Consider the following 21213-nt stretch of genomic DNA (forward strand, 5'->3'; position numbering starts at 1 on the left):
GGTGTCTAGGGTGTATGAAAGTGACTCCTTTGCCTCAACATTCGTTAGTCATTTTTCTCACTCATTCAGCCCCTTCCCTATTCCCATTCCAGCACTACACACCCATCATTCCATCAATGCACCCAGTCTTTTTAATTCTCTCCTTTTCCACTAACTCCTCCCCCTCCGCCCCTCCCCCTCCATCTCCCCTGATCCCCTGCCCTCCGTCTAACCTCCCAACTGCACTTAGCTGCCTTACCCTCTCTCCACCTCATCCTTGCGTGCTCCCCAGCAGAACTTCACTGTCCGCCATCCCTACCCTGCTATCCCTCCTCCTCCCCACCTCAGCCTCCTCTTTACCCCCACCCAGTTGTCACTCCCATCTTGCACTGCTGCTGTTGTTCGCAATGTGGCTTCAGCTAGCACTGGCTGCAGTTGCGCACACGTACGTACGCGCGCGCGTGTGTGTGTGTGTGTGTGTGTGTGGGCGCGCGCGCGCTTGTGTGTGTGTCGTCTATTTTCGAGAAAGGCCTTACTGGCCGAAAGCTTATATTGTGACAGTCTTTTTGTTGTGCCTATCTATGACTCAGCATCTTGTTATATGATGAGTTGCAACTTTCTTTTTACATAGTATTGTTACATTCCATCCTGGATTTTCTATTGTTTGAGTTTTGTTTAATTGTTCTGTTGAGTAGATGATATATCTAACAAGATATTAAAACAATATGGAGCAGCTACAGCTGATTTTCTGAGTCACATATGTAATGCATCACTAACTCAAGGTATTTTTCCCAGACAGGTTAAAATATGCCATTGTCAGGCCTCTCTACAAAAAAGGGGACCCCACAGATATCAATAATTACTGGCCAGTATCCTTGCTTACAGCATTTTAAAAAATCATCAACATCATTAAACCCTGATTAAACTATTCCCTTTACTGTTAGCCACTTTGTTGATGCGATAGCATGAAGTTTCACTTGTACAGCCCTACAAGTTCCTTTAAGTTCGCCTTATACATGCTACGTGAAAGTTTATCACATGGAACATGTCTTTGTAACCAGAGCAAAATATTTGTTTTCCTCCATTGCATTGTTGGAGCTTTATGCAGTAGGACGTTATCCTCTCAGCTGGTGAACATGTTCGTGGACGACACCTATTGCTAATCTTGTATTCAGACATACTGCACTGTTGTTATTAATGCAACGCCAACACAAAACACTTGTTCACAATACTGGACAACTACAGACTACGTCATTGCCAGAACATACCACTTGACTACAAAAGCTGACGAATGTTGCTGCATCTAATGTGCGACACCACATGGTACTGTTTACTCACGGCATGGCAACAGGGGCGCTTTGACAACCGAACTGCTGGCGGCGTGGAAGGGAAAGCTGTCTCGCCATGGGTGTTATCTGGGCAATGGTGTCACTTCCCTCTCTGGTCAGTCAAATATCAAAAGTCGCAACTAATATTAAACACACTATAGTACACGTATGTATACCTGAAATTTCTGTGGTATCTGTCTACATATTTTTCATCTGTTTCTACTTTGGATTTCTGCGTACCATTTCCAAAAGATTTGTTATTTCTCAGTATTTTGGACAAATGTTAGCTCTGTTTTAATTACTTGTTCTGGTACTTTTATTCTGTAGTATTTTCATGTGTTTCAGAATGTTTCCAATTGCTGTTAAGTAATGATGAATAAAAATGACTTTGATATATAAATATGAGATTTTCTTTTCAACAGGCGACAATGTCTTAGTGAACACATATAGTGGTGTTGTGAAAATATCAGATTTTGGAACCTCAAAACGCCTTGCTGGATTGGCATCTAGTACAGAAACATTTGCAGGAACTCTGCAGTATATGGCACCTGAAGTTATTGATAAGGGGCAGAGGGGATATGGTGCTCCTGTAAGTATGTAGTGTGTTAAATTATATTTGCTTAATTTCATCTAATCACCTTGTTTTTACCCCCCCCCCCCCCCCCTGTTTCCTCTTGCATTCGTATTTACTGAATGTGACAAAAAGTAGATAGCCAGAAAATCTAAAGCTTTATTTAATACCACCGTGCTTTACTAGGCATGGTCCTGTTGAGGTGGTATGCTGTTGCCTTCTTCTGACCTTGGAACTGACTGACTCAGCCAGTTATAGGGGGATCTATCTGCAGGGGGGAGGGGGGGCAGATGGGCACATAGCATCACTTTCCCTGCAATTACAAATGCACATCTGATAGCTATGTGTGTGGTTGATGGTGGCCTTAATTTTTTTCCCATCTCAGTCATTTGCTTAGTAGGTGTGGATATATTACATGAAGGAATATTATCAAAATGTTTGTTCGTAATTTGTGTATTTCAGGGCCTGAGATCACGGGGAATATATTATAACACTGTTACTGCACTTAAAGAGTCATAACTGATAACATTCAAACAATGGGGATTGGTGTTGGAACTTGCAGCATTTGTGATCCTTTGCTGGACTTCATTTAAATCTGCAGAGCCAAATTATGGCACCACTGCCCTGCCTGATGTTTTATTGTAGAGTAATTAAAGAAACATGTGCATCGCTAGTTATGTAAAAAGATCTTTAAAACAATATTTGACTACACCATTGGTAACAAAACAAAGGTAAAAAAAGTTGCAGTCATGTGGGCAAAGTTGTTTGCACTTTAGACCTAGAAATATGACCAATACCCAAATAATGTAACACATCTGTTTAATTGGTGCATCAACTGTTACTGTAAACTTGTGTATATAAGGCTATTTTTCTGTAGTATGTACGTCCACTAAGACTTAACAACTAACCAGCATGAGAGTCAGTGTATTATTGGTAATTAATACCTTGCCAGTATAATGGGAAATAAATTAGTTCTATGTGTATTGTCCTTTTCAGAACATAGGTTCTTGTACTTTATTTCTTTTTCTCTTATAAACATAATTATTGAAAGTCTGTGATGACACAAAAAATATTAGGAAAAGCACTCAAAAACTGCGAATACATATTGATGTCAGCTGTGCATTTCATTAATGACACATGAAAATTTGTGCCAGAGCAGAACTATTCCTTATGCTCACACTTTGTGATACCCACACAGTGACAGACAGCTTTTTATTATTGCCATTTTAGCCCCTCAAGGCATATATACCAATGATTTACACAATGTCTATGTGTATTACATTACAATGTCGATGAAAGAAATCACTTTTTGAGAATATATGATGTAATTAGATAAAGAACAAGCATATAAAAAGGTCTTGAAATTTGCAAGCTTTCAAAATCAGTTAACTCTTCCTTCAGGCAGAAGACCTCACCAGTTCTTTTCCTACACCCTTCCCCTTCAACCTTTCTGCCAGGAGGAGGAGCCACTGATTCCGAAAGCTTGTACATTTCTATACGCTTTTGTATGTGTGTTCTCCTGTCAAAACTTGGTGAGTAGATTTTTTATCCATTCAAGTACATTCCAATGTCCTTCAGACATGCATGTATGTATGTAATGTAATGTGCAGACACTGATAAACGTGGACGTTGTGTAAATCATTGGTATATATATGCCTCAGTGGGCTAAATCGGCAACAATAAAATGCAATCTCTCCCTGTGCGAGAATCACAATGTGCGAGCATAGGGGGTTCTTAAGGAAGCTTGGGTTGGTCTAGGAGGTGTGCTTGGATAGCCGACAGCAACAGGCAGGACACCTGGGTTCGAGTACCATTCCAGCACAAAGTTACATGTGTCATCAACAAAATGCACAACTGGTGTCAATTCATATTGGCATGCATGTCTAAGGGTCATTGTAATGTAATTTACAAACATTGTGTAAATCATTGGGGTACAAACATTGGTTTTGATTAAACATAGAAAACGCTTCATTCTGCTAGTCATAACCATAACTTAAATTTGGGTATAAACAACTCACACGCACACACAGGGGGGAAAAGTGGACCTCAGGGAAATGAGAGAGAGAGAGAGAGAGAGAGAGAGAGAGAGAGAGAGAGAGAGAGAGAGAGAGAATTTCTGGCACCTTTAGTCTGAGAATCAAGAATAATGCATTTAGAAACAATACAAATTCCATTCACGTAGGAAAATAATGGAGTGCTGATACCTTATGAGTTTAGTATTTTTGATTTTGTTTTGTACTTGTTCCACAACTGGCATAGATAGAAAATGGTTCACAGCAGGTATGATGAAGTCATATAAGGAGAAGTCATATGATCTATTGGATTGGTTTTCATTATTGATCAGTGTTTGTGAAAATTACATTTCCAGTTTCATTAGGCTATACTGTAAGTTCAACATTTCTGCATTTGTATTTTAACAGGCAGACATATGGTCATTGGGGTGCACCATAGTGGAAATGGCAACTGGAAAGCCACCGTTCATTGAACTTGGTTCTCCACAGGCAGCCGTATTTAAGGTAAACTTCCACTGTAAATATTTTTGTGTTACATTCCTTTCTAAAGATTGTGAATTGTGTGACATGGATGGTCAGTTGAAGAAAATATAGATCATGTATACTGTAACTCGTTAATGTTTCAGTGTATGATGTGGTTTATGGTGCCAGCATTTGGAACACGTACCTCATGTTTCATAATTATGATCTATACAATTTTTGTGGTGTTGAAACTGGAAGCACACTATCATTTTTACCTACTACTTGTATAGTCACTTATTCTGCAGAAATTGTACATAACTAATGTTCCAAAAAAATTTCTGAAATAGAAAACACACACAGAAACATTTCTTTCTTTTATCTTTTATCTGAACAGTGTGGAGTGACCTAGTCATTGACAATTACCAATTTAAATTTATAATTCAGAGCAATGAAAATTTACTTGCAAACAGCTTTTGAAATAGTGGTGCTAGTAGTATATCTGAACATACCCGTACATTCTAAGCTTTTCTGTATATACAAAACTGTACATTTTTAGCTGGATTACTCACTGCAAAATACTATTATTCACTGAAGGTGTAGAAAATTCTAGTGTTACTTTTTATGCAGAATTCTGTAATTATCAAAAGACTAATATGTATTTCAAACAGTGGAAAGTCCAATTGTTCTGTTCCACAAAATTTAATGTTAATGAGATAATATCTTCTGAATTAAGAGTCAATAGTGGAGAAAACATAATAAATAGTAATCAGAAAGCTAACTGCTACACAATAAATTATAATACATGGCATTAAAATCGAGACATTTAGCATGAAGACACACATGCAAAAATTTCCAAGTTTGATCTTTTTCTCAGGTAAAAAAAAATGGTTAATGTGGGATTAGATTACACCTAGTAATCCCTCAGTATTTGAAGTAGGGTGCCTTTTTTGGACAGCTGTTTTCGTTCTTCCTGAGGAGCCTAATAAATTTATGCATGTACTCCTGTGCCTTTGATTTTCAGAGTTAGGCACTGGTATAACCAGAACAATTCTTCGTACTAGGATTAATAGTTGCTTGTAGGGCATATGCCATGGCAACATATAATATCTTTTTGCATATTCATTCTTCATTAAAGTAGCTATGACTAATTGTTTTTCCCTATTTGTTGTTGTTGTGGTCTTCAGTCCGTAGACTAGTTTGACACAGCTCTCTGTGCAACTCTATCGTGTGCAAGCCTCTTTATCTCCAATTAACTACTGCAACTTACATCATTCTGAATCTGCTTAGTACTGTATTCATCTGTTGGTCTCACTCTATAAGTTTTATTTCCCACATTTCCCTGCAGTACTAAATTGGTGGTCTCTTGACATCACAGAATGTGTCCTACCAACCAATCCCTTCTTATAGTTAAGTTTTTCCACAAATTTCATTTCTCTCTCTGTCTGTTCAGTATTCCTCATTAGTTATATGATCTACCCATCTAATCTTCAGCATTCTTTTGTAACACCATATTTCAAAAACTTCTATTCTCTTCTTGTCTAAACTGCTTACTGTCCACATTTTACTTCCATACATGGCTACACTCCATATAAATACTTTCAGTAGCCATTGCCAGTCTACATTTTATATCCTCTCTACTTCTGCCACCATCAGTTTTTTTGCTGCCCAAATAAAAAAAAAAAAAAACCTCATGTACTACTTTCGTAATCTAATTTCCCGGTTTAGGTCAGAAATTGCTACCCTAGTGTATTAGAACTTGAAGTGGAAGAGGTTGCTTTTTAGTTTGTAAGATAGTGTCTCCTCTTTTAGGAAAAGAAAATCTGCTTATAGTCTGTAAATTTCTTTCAACATTCATGCTAAAATAGTGCGAACAGTAAGAATAACTCACATGTAGCAGAAAGATGTTAACTCTTAGGAGCCAGAGTCCACAAAATTTTAACAGTTCATCACTGCTACTGCTCGAATTCCTTGCGTTCAAGAACTGATTGCATTGTACCAGGTATATAGTATGAAATCCATCACATTAAAAACGAGGAGAAAAGAAAACAGGAAAATAAAAATAGCGTCAATGAAAAAGATGGTGAAAACATCAGTTGTGAACCTGACAGTTACTTCCCGATCATCAAAATATAACTTCACAAAGGGGTAAACACACAAATTATAGTTGACAAAAATCAAGAGAGAAAAAGAAAACCATGAAAAATGTTATGGAAAGACGAAAAAGTAAGAGTATCTGAAAGAACATTAATCAAGGCCACACAGAAACCATTCTCTTCAGTAAGAGAGAATAATGGGATGAGAAATGTGATGAGATCCACAGTGTAGGAACAGAAAGAATTCTTAAAGTGGCACTGATCATGAAAAGAATCTCTCTCTGCTACTGGTCAGTGTAAGACCATATGTAAAGCTCTCCAAAACAGGATATAATCTGCAATTAGGGAGGGATGGCACAAATAGGAAAGTACTTTTATCTGATCAGTGAGATGGATACAGCCTTTAAATGTTCAATCAGAAGCCAATAATCAGGAGAAAGACAATGTGATATCCATTGTGGAGTACAAGGAAACTGACTAGTCTCAATAATGACCTGCAATTTTAATCTGTTCTTTATGTTTTAATGTGATGGTACATTTGTGAAGAAGTAATAAAGTTCACATGCAAATGAGAGTGACAGAAGCAGAATAATTATCTATAACACCCTTTCAAGTCAGACAGACCGCAAAAGATGAAATGCAGTTTGTATCCCACAATGCTCTGCCAAAACTTCTATTTGTTAACTAAATGTGACTGGCAGACTAACACAGATTCAAATCATCATAGCAATTGTGAAACAAACACACAGAACAGAAAAGAATCATACTACAGTGCACAGTTAATTACCCAACTGTATATATTTACATATGCTGAAAGTCTCATAACTTCCATCGCTTCTCAAAGGTAGATGCCATGTTAAAATATTGGCACTTTGACTGTGGTGACTTGCCTTTTCTGTACACAGACTTTGTCTTTGATTAGTGCCTGGTAATAATGATTTATACGTCTATGCCATGATCTCACAAGGAGGAGAAGGGAATTTTATTTACATTAATGTGTGATATTAAAAATTTGCATCCCTGTTTTATCCAATTACCTTCCCCAGTACTTCAGTATTTCCTACTCTCATGTTTGTCCTTTTCTTTATTTCATCCCACTTCTTGATAGCTAAATCCACTCTTCACTTTCTCTCTGTCATTGCATTTAGTTTTCTCTCTCTTTGAATGCAAATCTACTCTTCTCTTTATATTCTGTAATTTCCTTTTATTTAACTGATTTTCATTTCTATTTATCATTGCTATCATTGTCACACATGCTCAGATTTTCCTATATGAGCAGTTGACAATCTTCTCTCTTTTAGAGCTGAGATTCTGAATCTCCATTAATTGCACTCGGTAACTTCCATTCACTTTTTCTGCAAGACCATGTTTGTCTCAGCATCCAGAATTTTCAATGACAAATCTGTCCACCAACTTTCCACACACTTTCCTTTGCACCTTTCTTTTCTGAATGTATCTTAAAGTTGTGCTCTGTTCCCAGAATTAGTACATATTACTGTATTTAGTTTTATTGTTGATAAAATAACTCTCCAAAACATAGGCAAATATTTCCAGTTATCTCATTATTAACAAAAGTTTGTTATTATTGCAGGTAGGCTATTACAAGATTCATCCTGAAATCCCTCCTGAATTATCAGAAAAGGCAAAGAATTTTATTTTATGTTGTTTTGAACCTGATCCTGAGAAAAGAGCTACAGCAGCAGATTTGTTGGAACATCCCTTCCTCACAGAGTAAGTTTGTTTCTGTGTTATTTTGAAACATAACACTACGTATAAGAAGAAAAGTTACAATAACCTGACTGCAAAAATTTGTTGTATGTATCACATAATTCAATACTGTGCCACTCTTAAATACTGAGGCAAGCGTTACACTGTGGAACCAATCAGAACTTTTTTTGATACTTCTTGCACAAAACTGGGTGTTTCTAATAGATTTTGATATAAAAAAGAGAAGCAGAATTAGGGTATGTCCTGTCACCGTCAAGGTCATTAGAGAAAGTGTTTTTGATCCTATGAATGCAGCTTGGCAGCAGAAATACTGTTTTTGAAAAAGAGTTAATTTAATTTTTCCTCGTTTTCCTCTATATATACAATATGACATCAGAGTAATGCAAATACTAATTAATGACTCAGTTTTCATTTGTATCTTTGAGCACCTCTCTTTCTATCCTCCTAACTGCATTGTCAAACAAAATTCCCAGCAGGGTATTTTGGATATGATTTTCATTTATATGTTGTCTCCCTTCTAAGATGCCAATAGTAAATCTGCAAGCATTGTTGGAGTCCATTTGCATTAGTAGCACAAGTCCATGTTAGAGACTTCCTGATGAAATCTCTCATCGTGTCTGTCACTGTCATTTGACAGGTTGTTTGGAAATAAATCTGAACGGCTATAGAGAAAATACATTTTTAAAGAATTTATGAATGCATCAATCAGGTTTCCAACTATCTCCTTGTAATTAGGTGCTTTGTTCATGCCAAATTTTTTTAAATGCCTCCATGCTACATTTTCGTTTCTTTGTAGTGATTCAACAAAATTTCTTTCTTTCATAAAATTCTGTTTTGAGATCTGGTGTTTTAACCTCACAGACCTGGGAAAATTTATTCTGTGTATATTGACATGCTCTTCCATCATAATACATACTTTCACATAATTTTTTATCAAACTAAGTTTGATATGCAGTGGATCGAAAAGTTGTACATTTTTAACATTCTTCACATCAGGTTCATAGTGTTAACACTTAGGTCATTGTCTTACAGAAAAATGACTGACTCTTATACTACTGTTCCACTCACATTAGATTGTTTTTTGATATAAGTAGGGTAATGGAAGTCCTTTTGGAATGTAAATAATCAATAAACGGTCACAATGCCCATACAGTACTAGGGACAGAAAGTTGGCTGAAACCAGACGTAAACAGTAATGAAATCCTAAACTCAGATTGGAATGTATACCGCAGAGACAGGCTGGATAGTGAAGGGGGAGGCGTGTTTATAGCGATAAGAAGTGCAATAGTATCGAAGGAAATTGACGGAGATCCGAAATGTGAAATAATTTGGGTGAAGGTCATGGTTAAAGCAGGCTCAGACATGGTAATTGGATGTCTCTAAAGGCCCCCTGGCTCAGCAACTGTTGTGGCTGAGCACCTGAAGGATAATTTGGAAAATATTTCGAGTAGATTTCCCCACCATGTTATAGTTCTGGGTGGAGATTTTAATTTGCCCAATATAGACTGGGAGACTCAGACGTTCATAACGGGTGGCAGGGACAAAGAATCCAGTGAAATTTTTTTAAGTGCTTTATCTGAAAACTATCTTGAGCAGTTAAACAGAGAACCGACTCGTGGCGACAACATATTAGACCACCTGGTGACAAACAGACCTGAACTATTTGAAACAGTTAACGCAGAACAGGGAATCAGCAATCGTAAAGCGGTTACTGCATCGATGATTTCAGCCGTAAATAGAGATATTAAGAAAGGTAGGAAGATTTTTCTGTTTAGCAAAAGCGACAAAAAGCAGATTACAGATTACCTGATGACTCAACACAAAAGTTTTGTCTCAAGTACAGATAGTGTTGAGTATCAGTGGACAAAGTTCAAAACCATAGTACAATATGCGTTAGATGAGTATGTGCCAAGCAAGTTCGTAAGAGATGGAAAAGAGCCACCGTGGTACAACAACCGAGTTACAAAACTGCTGCGGAAGCAAAGGGAACTTCACAGCAAACATAAACATAGCCAAGGCCTTGCAGACAAACAAAAATTATGCGAAGCAAAATGTAGTGTGAGGAGGGCTATGCGAGAGGCATTCAATGAATTCGAAAGTAAAGTTCTATGTACTGACTTGGCAGAAAATCCTAAGAAATTTTGGTCTTATGCCAAAGCGGTAGGTGGATCAAAACAAAATGTCCAGACACTCTGTGACCAAAATGGTACTGAAACAGAGGATGACAGACTAAAGGCCGAAATACTAAATGTCTTTTTCCAAAGCTGTTTCACAGAGGAAGACTGCACTGTAGTTCCTTCTCTAGATTGTTGCACAGATGACAAAATGGTAGATCTCGAAATAGACGACAGAAGGATAGAGAAACAATTAAAATTGCTCAAAAGAGGAAAGGCCGCTGGACCTGATGGGATACCAGTTCGATTTTACACAGAGTACGCGAAGAAACTTGCCCCCCTTCTTGCAGCGGAGTACCGTAGGTCTCTAGAAGAGCGTAGCGTTCCAAAGGGTTGGAAAAGGGCACAGGTCATCCCTGTTTTCAAGAAGGGACATCGAACAGATATGCAGAACTATAGACCTATATCTCTAACGTCGATCAGTTGTAGAATTTTGGAACACATATTATGTTCGAGTATAATGACTTTTCAGGAGACTGGAAATCTACTCTGTAAGAATCAGCATGGGTTTCGAAAAAGACGGTCGTGTGAAACCCAGCTCACGCTATTCGTCCATGAGACTCAGAGGGCCATAGACACGGGTTCCCAGGTAGATGCCGTGTTTCTTGACTTCCGCAAGACATTCAATACAGTTCCCCACAGTCGTTTCATGAACAAAGTAAGAGCAGACGGACTATCAGACCAATTGTGTGATTGGCTTGAAGAGTTCCTAGATAACAGAACGCAGCATGTCATTCTCAATGGAGAGAAGTCTTCCGAAGTAAGAGTGATTTCAGGTGTGCCGCAGGGGAGTGTCGTAGGACCGTTGCTATTCACAATATACATAAATGACCTGGTGGATGACATCAGATGTTCACTGAGGCTTTCTGCGGATGATGCTGTGGTATATCGAGAGGTTGTAACAATGGAAAATTGTACTGAAATGCAGGAGGATCTGCAGCAAATTGACACATGGTGCAGGGAATGGCAATTGAACCTCAATGTAGACAAGTGTAATGTGCTGCAAATACATAGAAAGATAGATCCCTTATCATTTAGCTACAAAATAGCAGGTCAGCAATTGGAAGCAGTTAATTCCATAAATTATCTGGGAGTACGCATTAGGAGTGATTTAAAATGGAATGATCATATAAAGTTAATTGTTGGTAAAGCAGATGCCAGACTGAGATTCATTGGAAGAATCCGAAGGAAATGCAATTCGAAAACAAAGGAAGTAGGTTACAGTATGCTTGTTCACCCACTGCTTGAATACTGCTCAGCAGTGTGGGATCCGTACCAGATAAGGTTGATAGAAGAGATAGAGAAGATTCAACAGAGAGCAGCGCGCTTCGTTACAGGATCATTTAGTAATCGCGAAAGCGTTACAGAGATGATAGATAAACTCCAGTGGAAGACTCTGCAGGAGAGATGCTCAGTAGCTCGGTACAGGCTTTTGTTGAAGTTTCGAGAACATACCTTCACCGAAGAGTCAAGCAGTATATTGCTCCCTCCTACATATATCTCGCGAAGAGACCATGAGGATAAAATCAGAGAGATTAGAGCCCACACAGAAGCATACCGACAATCCTTCTTTCCACGAACAATACGAGACTGGAATAGAAGGGAGAACCGATAGAGGTACTGAAGGTACCGTCCGCCACACATCGTCAGGTGGCTTGCAGAGTATGAATGTAGATGTAGATGTAGATTTAAGAAGTAAATATGACAACTCAGCTAAAGTAGAGGTGTTGACTCATTGAAAAGTACATTAACGACTCTCTCTCTCTCTCTCTCTCTCTCTCTCTCTCACACACACACACACACACACACACACACACACACACACACACACACACACAAACTCTTTTTCATTCTTCTTATGTTCCTTTCAATGACTCTGCTATTTGGTGAGTTGTTACGTTTACTCCTTGAAACTTGGTATAATCTGTTTGTAGTCTTATAAGAATAACAGTAATTTTTAAATCTTCACATATATGTCAACAGTGTATGCTTCAATGCACAGATTTTAACAAAAGTTGCATGTTCTTGTAAGTTTCTTTGATTTATGTTTCATGGAAAATTGGCAGACTTTGAGGCTTGTTTTCCTGTGTTTAGAAAACCACCGCTAATGCTTCCTTTATATGAGTTTATGAACACCTGCCATTCTTCTGAATTACGATTATTTTCCAAATACTTAATTAATCCATTAATACGAATACAGAAGACCATATTCTCTTTTGAGGGAAAGAATGACAAGAATTCTTTCTTATGATTATGATACAGAGATATTTTGACATGCTTCTGTACAAAATTTCACTCTTGTATCATCGAAGCATGTCATTCTACATTCATTTTTTATAAATCTAGGTCACAAATACAGGGACTTAACAACTTTGAAAATTCATATAAATTAATTTATAGCAACTTCAATGAAATCCAATGGGTAGTGGGAACATTCCAACTGTTCAAGTCACCTAGCCCAGATGGAATCTTTCCAGCTCTTCTGCAAAAGGCAGGAAAGAATCTCATAAGAGTCCTATGCAGGTTATTCAGGGTTAGCCTAGCAGTAGGAATCATTCCCAGTGCTTGGAGGGCAGTAAAGGTTGTTTTCATTCCAAAGCCAGGGAGAAATGATCATACCAAGGCCAAGGATATGAGACCAATCATCTGTCCTCCTTCATTCTCAAAACATTGGAAAAACTGGTTAATGTATACATTGGGGAGAGGAGGCTAATTAGGGCCCCTCTACATTCAAACCAACATGCATATCAACGAGGTAAATCATGCGAGACAGCTCTCCATCAACTCTTTGGGAGGGTGAAGAAAGCACTTCACTTCCAAGAAATAGCCCTCTGCATCTTCCTGGATATTGAGGGGGCCTTCAGTAACATGACCTTCGATTTCATGGTAAGGGCAGCAGAGGTGGACCAGGGCCGTGCTTAGTGGAAGGTAGGTAGAGGCTACTATGATGAATGAAAAGATGGTAATTAACGCCACTAGAGGTTGCCCACAAGGAGTAGTTCTGTCCCCTCTATTGCGAAACCTAGTGGTGAACAAACTCATTGAGGAACTAAATTCCAGACAGTGCTTCTGCTAAGGATATGCAGATGACCTTGTCATAGTAATACTTGGCAAATTTACCGACGTAGTTAGAAGTATGGCACAAGGAGGATTGGACATTGTGCAAGACTGTTGCATTAAACAGGATCTGAGGTTTAATCCTAAGAGGACTGTTGTGGTGCCATTTACAAAGAGGCACATCCAACACTCAAGTTGGAATCTAAAACTGTTCAATGAAACTCTATGTATGAAGGGGATAGTGAAATATCTAGGGGTAACCTTTGATGAGAAACTAACATGGACCCCTAACATTAAGAGCATCAGCTCTGAGGCAAAAATTACTCTAGTGAGTACCAGATGGGCTTGTGGTAAAAACTGAGCCTTAAGCCCCAGAGGTATGCACTGGATATACACCACGGTGGTTAGACCTAGGATTTCCTATGGGGCTGTAGTGTGGTGGAAGAAGCTAGAACAGCAGGTTGCAGCTAAGGAGCTTGCTACAGTGCAGAGACTGGCCTGCTTAGCCATAACAGGTGGAATTAGCAATACACCAACTGCTGGGATGGAAGCCATGCTGCACATGCCTCCGCTACACCTTTGGGTCAAGATGGAGGCAGCAGCTAGGGCATACAGACTTAAAACTGGCAAAAATTGGATCTCATTGGGATATCCAGAATTACACACTAACATGGTGAGTGAGGTAAGTAAAGGAATGGCTGGGGAAATGCCTGCCGCCTATATAATAGCTCGCCAACTGCTTCGACAAGCCTTACAATATAATAATTGGAAGCAGAGAGCAGAGGGAAAAAAACAGTTCGACACCACACTAAGGGGGACATTGTTTGGTTCACCGATGGGTCGAAATCAGACCAAGGTGGTGGGGCAGGGATGTACAGGGTTCAGCCAAGGCTGGAGGGCATCATCTCTCTAGGAAAACTGGCCTCTGTATTCCAACCTGAAATTACTGCAATCAGGGCAAGTGCGGAAGAGAATATGTGTAGGTGCTACAAGGACTGTAGCATCTACATCTATTCAGACAACCAGGCAGCCCTGAAATCAGTGGCAGCACCTGCAATGAGATCTAAGATTGTTGCAGAATGCCACAGGGCTCTAGTGGAGCTAGGGGGAGCAGTAGGGTAAACCTAGTGTGGATCCCTGGCCACTCTGGCAATGAACAAGCTGACAGATTGGTCAGGATGGGGACGACGACTCCATTTATTGGACCGGAACCTGCCCTGACAATCACCGAGGCTATGATCAAACTAGAACTACGGAACTGGCTTAGGAAACAGCACGTAGAAAATTGGACCAAGATCCGTAAACAAAAACATGGCAAGGTAATGATGCCCAAGCCATATTTTAAAAGAAGCTCTGTAATCCTGGGATTGAACAGGAAAGAGATCAAACTCAGGACTGGACTGATGACTGGCCATGGGAATTTCAAAAAAGACATACACACAATGGGTATAATGAAAGAAGACCCTGAATGAATGTAGGATCTGTGATGAGAGTGAAGACACTGCATCACACCTAATCTTTGAATGCCTAGCATTGGAGAGCAAAAGATACAGGATCTTCGGGACAACTAGACCTGAAGAAATTGTGTCTAACAAAAAAGTGGTAAAGGGCTCCTTGCACTATTTAAGGGCATTGGTTGGCTTTACTAGATATACAAGGAGCGATACGGCACAATAAACTCGGTTTTGGTGTGGGCAGTGGCAGGTTAGACCTAAGCTATTTTAGCTTCCCTGTCAAAATCAAATCAAATCAAATTCCTAGAACCTACAGAGGTAATTGTAATGTCAATTTGTAGGGAAATACATGAAGTTTTGTCTTAAATAGTTTGCTACATCTACATGATTGCTCTGCTATTCACAATAAGTGCTGAATTGCACTATAAGGAGTGCTAGCAGCAGCTGCGTTAAAGATGGCTGCCTTCACTGGATCCAAGCGTGCTAGCTGTGTGTTTTGGATCGAAGTTGGCGACAACTGTTCAGTGATAATCCACATCAAACATTGCAACATGTTTGTGATAGTCTTAAACTGAACATTTTTTTTGTGCATTGAATGAGAACAAAGTGTATGGTCCCTTTCTTTCCTTGAGAGAACCATCAACAGGATAGTGTACCTGGATGGGTTACAACAATTTTTGATACCACAGATTGATGAGGATGACCAAGAACAAAATGTGTACTTCATGCAAGATGGTGCACCAACCCACTACCTGGCTGACATCTGGAATTTTCTCAGCGGCTGCTTTCCAGGTCAACAGATTGGCCATGATGCGCCAATTGCATGGCCCGAAACTGATGCCACTCTTTTTTTTAAAGTGGGTATTCATCAAGGATATCATGTTTGTATCTCGTGTGCTGGCTTCTCTACCTGAACTTAGAGCGAGAATTTACGCCACCACTGAGCAAACCTGTGATGTATGCAGGATAACCAATGGAAGCCACATACAACATCTTTCATCTTTAGTTTAAGGTGAAAAAACATGATGGTTTTCCTACAAAATAACACTAAACCCAGCCCTATATCTTCTTTAATTTAATTTATATGAATTTTTTAAAGTTGTGAAGCCCTTTTTGAAACACCCTGTACAATGAATAAGCTCTTGACTGTTACACTGTGCGAGGCTCTGAGGCATTGTCCCTGCAGTTAGAATCCCTCACGTTCGTTTCCACTTCTGAATTCAAGTCTATTATATAAAGTTTTGAAACTTTGGGAAAATACTTGTGTAAGGTGTAGTGGTTGCCTCCCTCCCCCATTGTAGGGAGGGAGGGTGTCCTCTTATCCCTCCCCATCAGTTTCTTCCATTTTTTAAAATTTACACAAAATGGTTTATTTTTAGAAGAAAACTGTAATTATAAAAAAAATCCTCATAAAACTCTACACAAAAACTCTTGCATATTTTAAGTCAGATGAATAGTTTTAGAGGTATATGAAATGGAAAAGGAGTCTGTTAATCCATAATTTTTGCAGCTTTTGTTGGTTAGTCCGTTATGTAAATGAAGAGAATTATTAAGTGTATGGAAATATTTTGTACATTTTCTATTTGATGAAATTTATTGTGTGTTGAGTATTATTGAAATTGGGATTAGGTGCCCAACAATGAAAACTGTGAGTTCCCATTCTCATTCACTCAAAGTTCACCTATCACTGTTGCTGCCTGTTTTCCCTACACATGTCCAGTTTAGTTGAGTTTATATCATGAGTTTATTAAAGCCCTGTGGGACAGTTCAGTTTGTTGTTTTATGTAGTGTCTCTTCTTACTGTTTTCTTTTTTGTGGTCTGGGAAGAAAATAATGCTGGACTGTACCCACTGTTTTATTTGTGGATAATCTATTTCGCAAGGAGGGACATCAAAAGTGATAAAGAGGTTGGAAACTTCACTTCGTGTAAGGCTCATACTCTTCTACAGAATGTTGCAGTGACTGAAGTGCATCAGGTATGTTGATGTGGACATATTAAACAATGTAAAGCAAAGAAACTAATTAACTAGATAGCTGCTCAAGTAGTTGACAGAAATTTAAAACTGTCTTTGTCTTAATCCATTCAATTTCAAATACACTTCTCTTATATGTGCTGAAAAATGTGACTAAGAGGCTGAAAGAAAGAAAGAAAGAAAAACTCCTAAAACTTTGTGGAATATTTGAAATTCGTTCTTTAACTATGAATCACACACTGCTTGAGAAAGCAAAGAAACTTGATGACTTTGATAGAAAAGTTGCCAAAACATCAACAGTGTCTTGTGCTTGTAGCAGCAGAAGCCCTTTATCATCAAGATTGCTGTGCTAAATTAATGTTGAATCCTTCCTCTGTTTGAAAATGAGGCTGCCCTCATGACATCAGCTTTGGTACTGCTTTGCAAGAAGCATACAATTTAGTAGATCCTTGAGAGGAATATTATTTTTCACTGCATGATTTATTACAGAGAGGTACTGAATTTCTTCCAGAAGGAGATAAAATGACCATAAGAACTCAAAAAAAGTTGACTGAACACAATAGTGTGGAATGCTGTTTGCCACAATGCCAGAAAAAGAAGAAAAAAACACCTGTTTGTTTTCACGCCAGTAGTCACAAATCGTTGATTCAAGCTAGAATGAATGAGCTGCCTGTAAAAAGATATGAGAATAATGGAAGCAACTGCAGTACGGAGATACAAGAATGACTCCTTACAGTACTGCCAATTATCCAGATCTCACTGACTTGACTTAGAATGCTGAAGTTGCAGTTCCTGATGCTTTACAAGATTTGAAGGATGATTTTTCTGTAAATAATTGTATACAACAGATTATTTGTTCAACAGATATTGTGGCATTTTAGTTGTGTAGGTGGTGTAAATATGACGACTGCAAATGTACTGATTAATTCTACAATAATTCTTTATTGACAAATCATAAGGTTCATAATACTGAACAAAAAACTCTCCCTCATACACACCTTCAGATGTTAATAGTAACATTTATGTGCTACATACGTGTTTTATGTGTATAAAGGCAAGTATTGTGGAGAAACAGAAGAAAGGCTTAACTGAATTAAAACTGAAGTTGAAACTAAATTATGTCAAACTTGTAGGATAATGGATTTTTGCTCTTCCATGTAAGATGTATTGAGAACTGGTTACCTTGCTTAAAACATTTGTATGACCATTTTTGAACAGAATTGAGTATTAGAATGTGAGAGGGAGCTAACCCACACAGACATGGAACATAAATATTTTGAGTTTCAGTGTGATTCTGAGATATTCCAAAATCTTTCTTCTGTACCGTGGAACAGTAAAGGTGTGTATTAACTATTAACATATTGGGGAACTATAACTATATAATGGTAGTATCCAAATGTCAGGAACTCATTTTTAACAATTTTTGGGCCACCTCCCTCTCTCATTCTAGCACACAATTTCACTAGAATTTTTTTTGTCATTTTAGATGTCTTCGAGAGGTGACTGTTTTTCACAAAAATTGAAGAAAAAAAAAGAGACAAAAGATAAGTAAGGAGTGGAGAAGTGGGATACACATCTGTTGTGGCTGAGGGGGAGACACACTTTTGTGTTTCTTGGTGGTACTGCTAGATTCCTTATGAGTGTTTTTCTCAGAGTTTCAAAACCTTATAAATTACCAGCTGAAAAACCCGGCATTGCCCAGGTATTTACATCTACATCTACATTTATACTCCGCAAGCCACCCGACGGTGTGTGGCGGAGGGCACTTTACGTGCCACTGTCATTACCTCCCTTTCCTGTTCCAGTCGCGTATGGTTCGCGGGAAGAACGACTGTCTGAAAGCCTCTGTGCGCGCTCTAATCTCTCTAATTTTACATTCGTGATCTCCTTGGGAGGTATAAGTAGGGGGAAGCAATATATTCGATACCTCATCCAGAAACGCACCCTCTCGAAACCTGGCGAGCAAGCTACACCGCGATGCAGAGCGCCTCTCTTGCAGAGTCTGCCACTTGAGTTTGTTAAACATCTCCGTAATGCCATCACGGTTACCAAATAACCCTGTGACGAAACGCGCCGCTCTTCTTTGGATCTTCTCTATCTCCTCCGTCAACCCGATCTGGTGCGGATCCCACACTGATGAGCAATACTCAAGTATAGGTCGAACGAGTGTTTTGTAAGCCACCTCCTTTGTTGATGGACTACATTTTCTAAGGACTCTCCCAATGAATCTCAACCTGGTACCCGCCTTACCAACAATTAATTTTATATGATCATTCCACTTCAAATCGTTCCGCACGCATACTCCCAGATATTTTACAGAAGTAACTGCTACCAGTGTTTGTTCCGCTATCATATAATCATACAATAAAGGATCCTTCTTTCTATGTATTCTCAATACGTTACATTTGTCTATGTTAAGGGTCAGTTGCCACTCCCTGCACCAAGTGCCTATCCGCTGCAGATCTTCCTGCATTTCGCTACAATTTTCTAATGCTGCAACTTCTCTGTATACTACAGCATCATCCGCGAAAAGCCGCATGGAACTTCCGACACTATCTACTAGGTCATTTATATATATTGTGAAAAGCAATGGTCCCATAACACTCCCCTGTGGCACGCCAGAGGTTACTTTAACGTCTGTAGACGTCTCTCCATTGATAACAACATGCTGTGTTCTGTTTGCTAAAAACTCTTCAATCCAGCCACACAGCTGGTCTGATATTCCGTAGGCTCTTACTTTGTTTATGAGGCGACAGTGCGGAACTGTATCGAACGCCTTCCGGAAGTCAAGAAAAATAGCATCTACCTGGGAGCCTGTATCTAATATTTTCTGGGTCTCATGAACAAATAGAGCGAGTTGGGTCTTGCTTATTTTCTATTAGAAACGAAAACACAAAATGAACTTCGTTTGTATTGAAGTATCAAAAAAGTTTCATTTTGATGTATTTGTGAAAACACCTTTGAAATTATGAGACAGTCTTACAAAGAAATATGTATAATGTACAGATTGTAAGTATAGTATCCAAATTAAGAATCATGACTCTGGACATTTTCTGTATGCTGGTTGCAGTTGCTTTTGCATGTGTACAATGCAGTTTTGTAAAAGTGTGTATGGCAATGCCTCTTAATTGCTCTATAAACGGCTACTGTTTTCACCTACAGCGATTTGTGCTTCGCAGATGAAAGCCGTCAAAAGTGCTGCCAAGTGTTGGGGATTTGCTTAATTTGACTCTTTCCCATTCCTTCCAGTTCACTCCCATGAAAATGAGATTCATGCATTTCTGTCATTGTACCACCATCCATCTTGACCCAGAACTCTACAGACACACAGTGCTTGGACGTTGTAGCACAGTCCTGGTTTTTGGGACAAATCTTTGACAGAAAGCTGACATGGCCAGCCCATATTCGTCGCCTAAAGACTAGCTGCATGTGAAAGCTTAACCCTCTCTACTTTCTTGCCCACACCTTGTGTGCTGCATGTTGCACTACTCTCATTCCTATTTACTGGATCCTGGTTTCACCCCTGTTGGACTGTGGTTTTCAGGTTTGTGGCTCAGCAGAATCTTTAGCTTTGAAATTGTTGGACCCAGTCCATCATCATGGAATAAGGCTGGCCACAGGTGTCTTCCAAAATAGTCCCAAAGACACATCTTGCTGAAGTGAGAATCTACCCTCTTCATTTCCCACAATACCAACTCTTGTCACTTGTGTAATCACCAGCTGACAATATCCTAACCATCCAACTTCTCAAACTGGTTTTTTTTAAATTTTTTATATTTTTTTATATTTTACAAATATACAAAGGGCATTGACACCTATGCTCAGGTTGGATTATGAGTGCATGAGGATGTCTACTGGGCACTCACTGGCTCCACCCACCTGCTGATATTATTATTTCTCTGCCCTTAGTTTGTTATTTTTGGTTCAATTGAAATCCATTACATTTTGACCTCCTCACTTTCATTAGTACGAATATCCTGGATATAAGACATTCTTTACTCTGTAACAGTCTGTGTCCTTAATCAAGTTCACCTTCATCAACATTTACATAGATATACTCCGCGAACCACCGCTCAGTGCATTTTGGAGAGTACTTTGTACCACTACTAGTTATTTCCTCTCCTGTACCACTCACAAATAAATCGAGGAAAAAATAACTGTCTAAAAGCCTCTGTACAAACCTTTTCTTGCATCTTATCTTCGTGGTCTTTACACGAAATGTATGTTGGCAGTCAGGCTCAAATGCTGATTCTCTAAATTTGCACACTGGTGCCTTGTGGAAAGACCGTCCTCTTTCCTCCAAGGATTTCTGTTTGAGTTCTCGAAGCATCTCTGTAATACCTGTGTTTTGATTGAACCTACCGGTAACAAATCTAGCAGTC

At 38.9% G+C, this 21213-nt stretch overlaps 1 protein-coding gene across 1 annotated transcript in view; it reads left to right on the top strand.

The window, feature by feature from the left end:
* Positions 1 to 21213, top strand: part of LOC126090833 (mitogen-activated protein kinase kinase kinase 15-like) — a 183302-nt gene that overhangs the window by 61838 nt on the left and 100251 nt on the right. The window contains 3 exon segments of the mRNA XM_049907015.1: positions 1730 to 1896; positions 4299 to 4394; positions 8037 to 8176. Of these exon segments, the coding sequence (XP_049762972.1) occupies positions 1730 to 1896; positions 4299 to 4394; positions 8037 to 8176 (403 nt within the window).

The sequence above is a fragment of the Schistocerca cancellata genome, chromosome 1 (genome assembly GCF_023864275.1).
Source record: "Schistocerca cancellata isolate TAMUIC-IGC-003103 chromosome 1, iqSchCanc2.1, whole genome shotgun sequence".
Classification (NCBI taxonomy): Eukaryota; Metazoa; Arthropoda; class Insecta; order Orthoptera; family Acrididae; genus Schistocerca; species Schistocerca cancellata.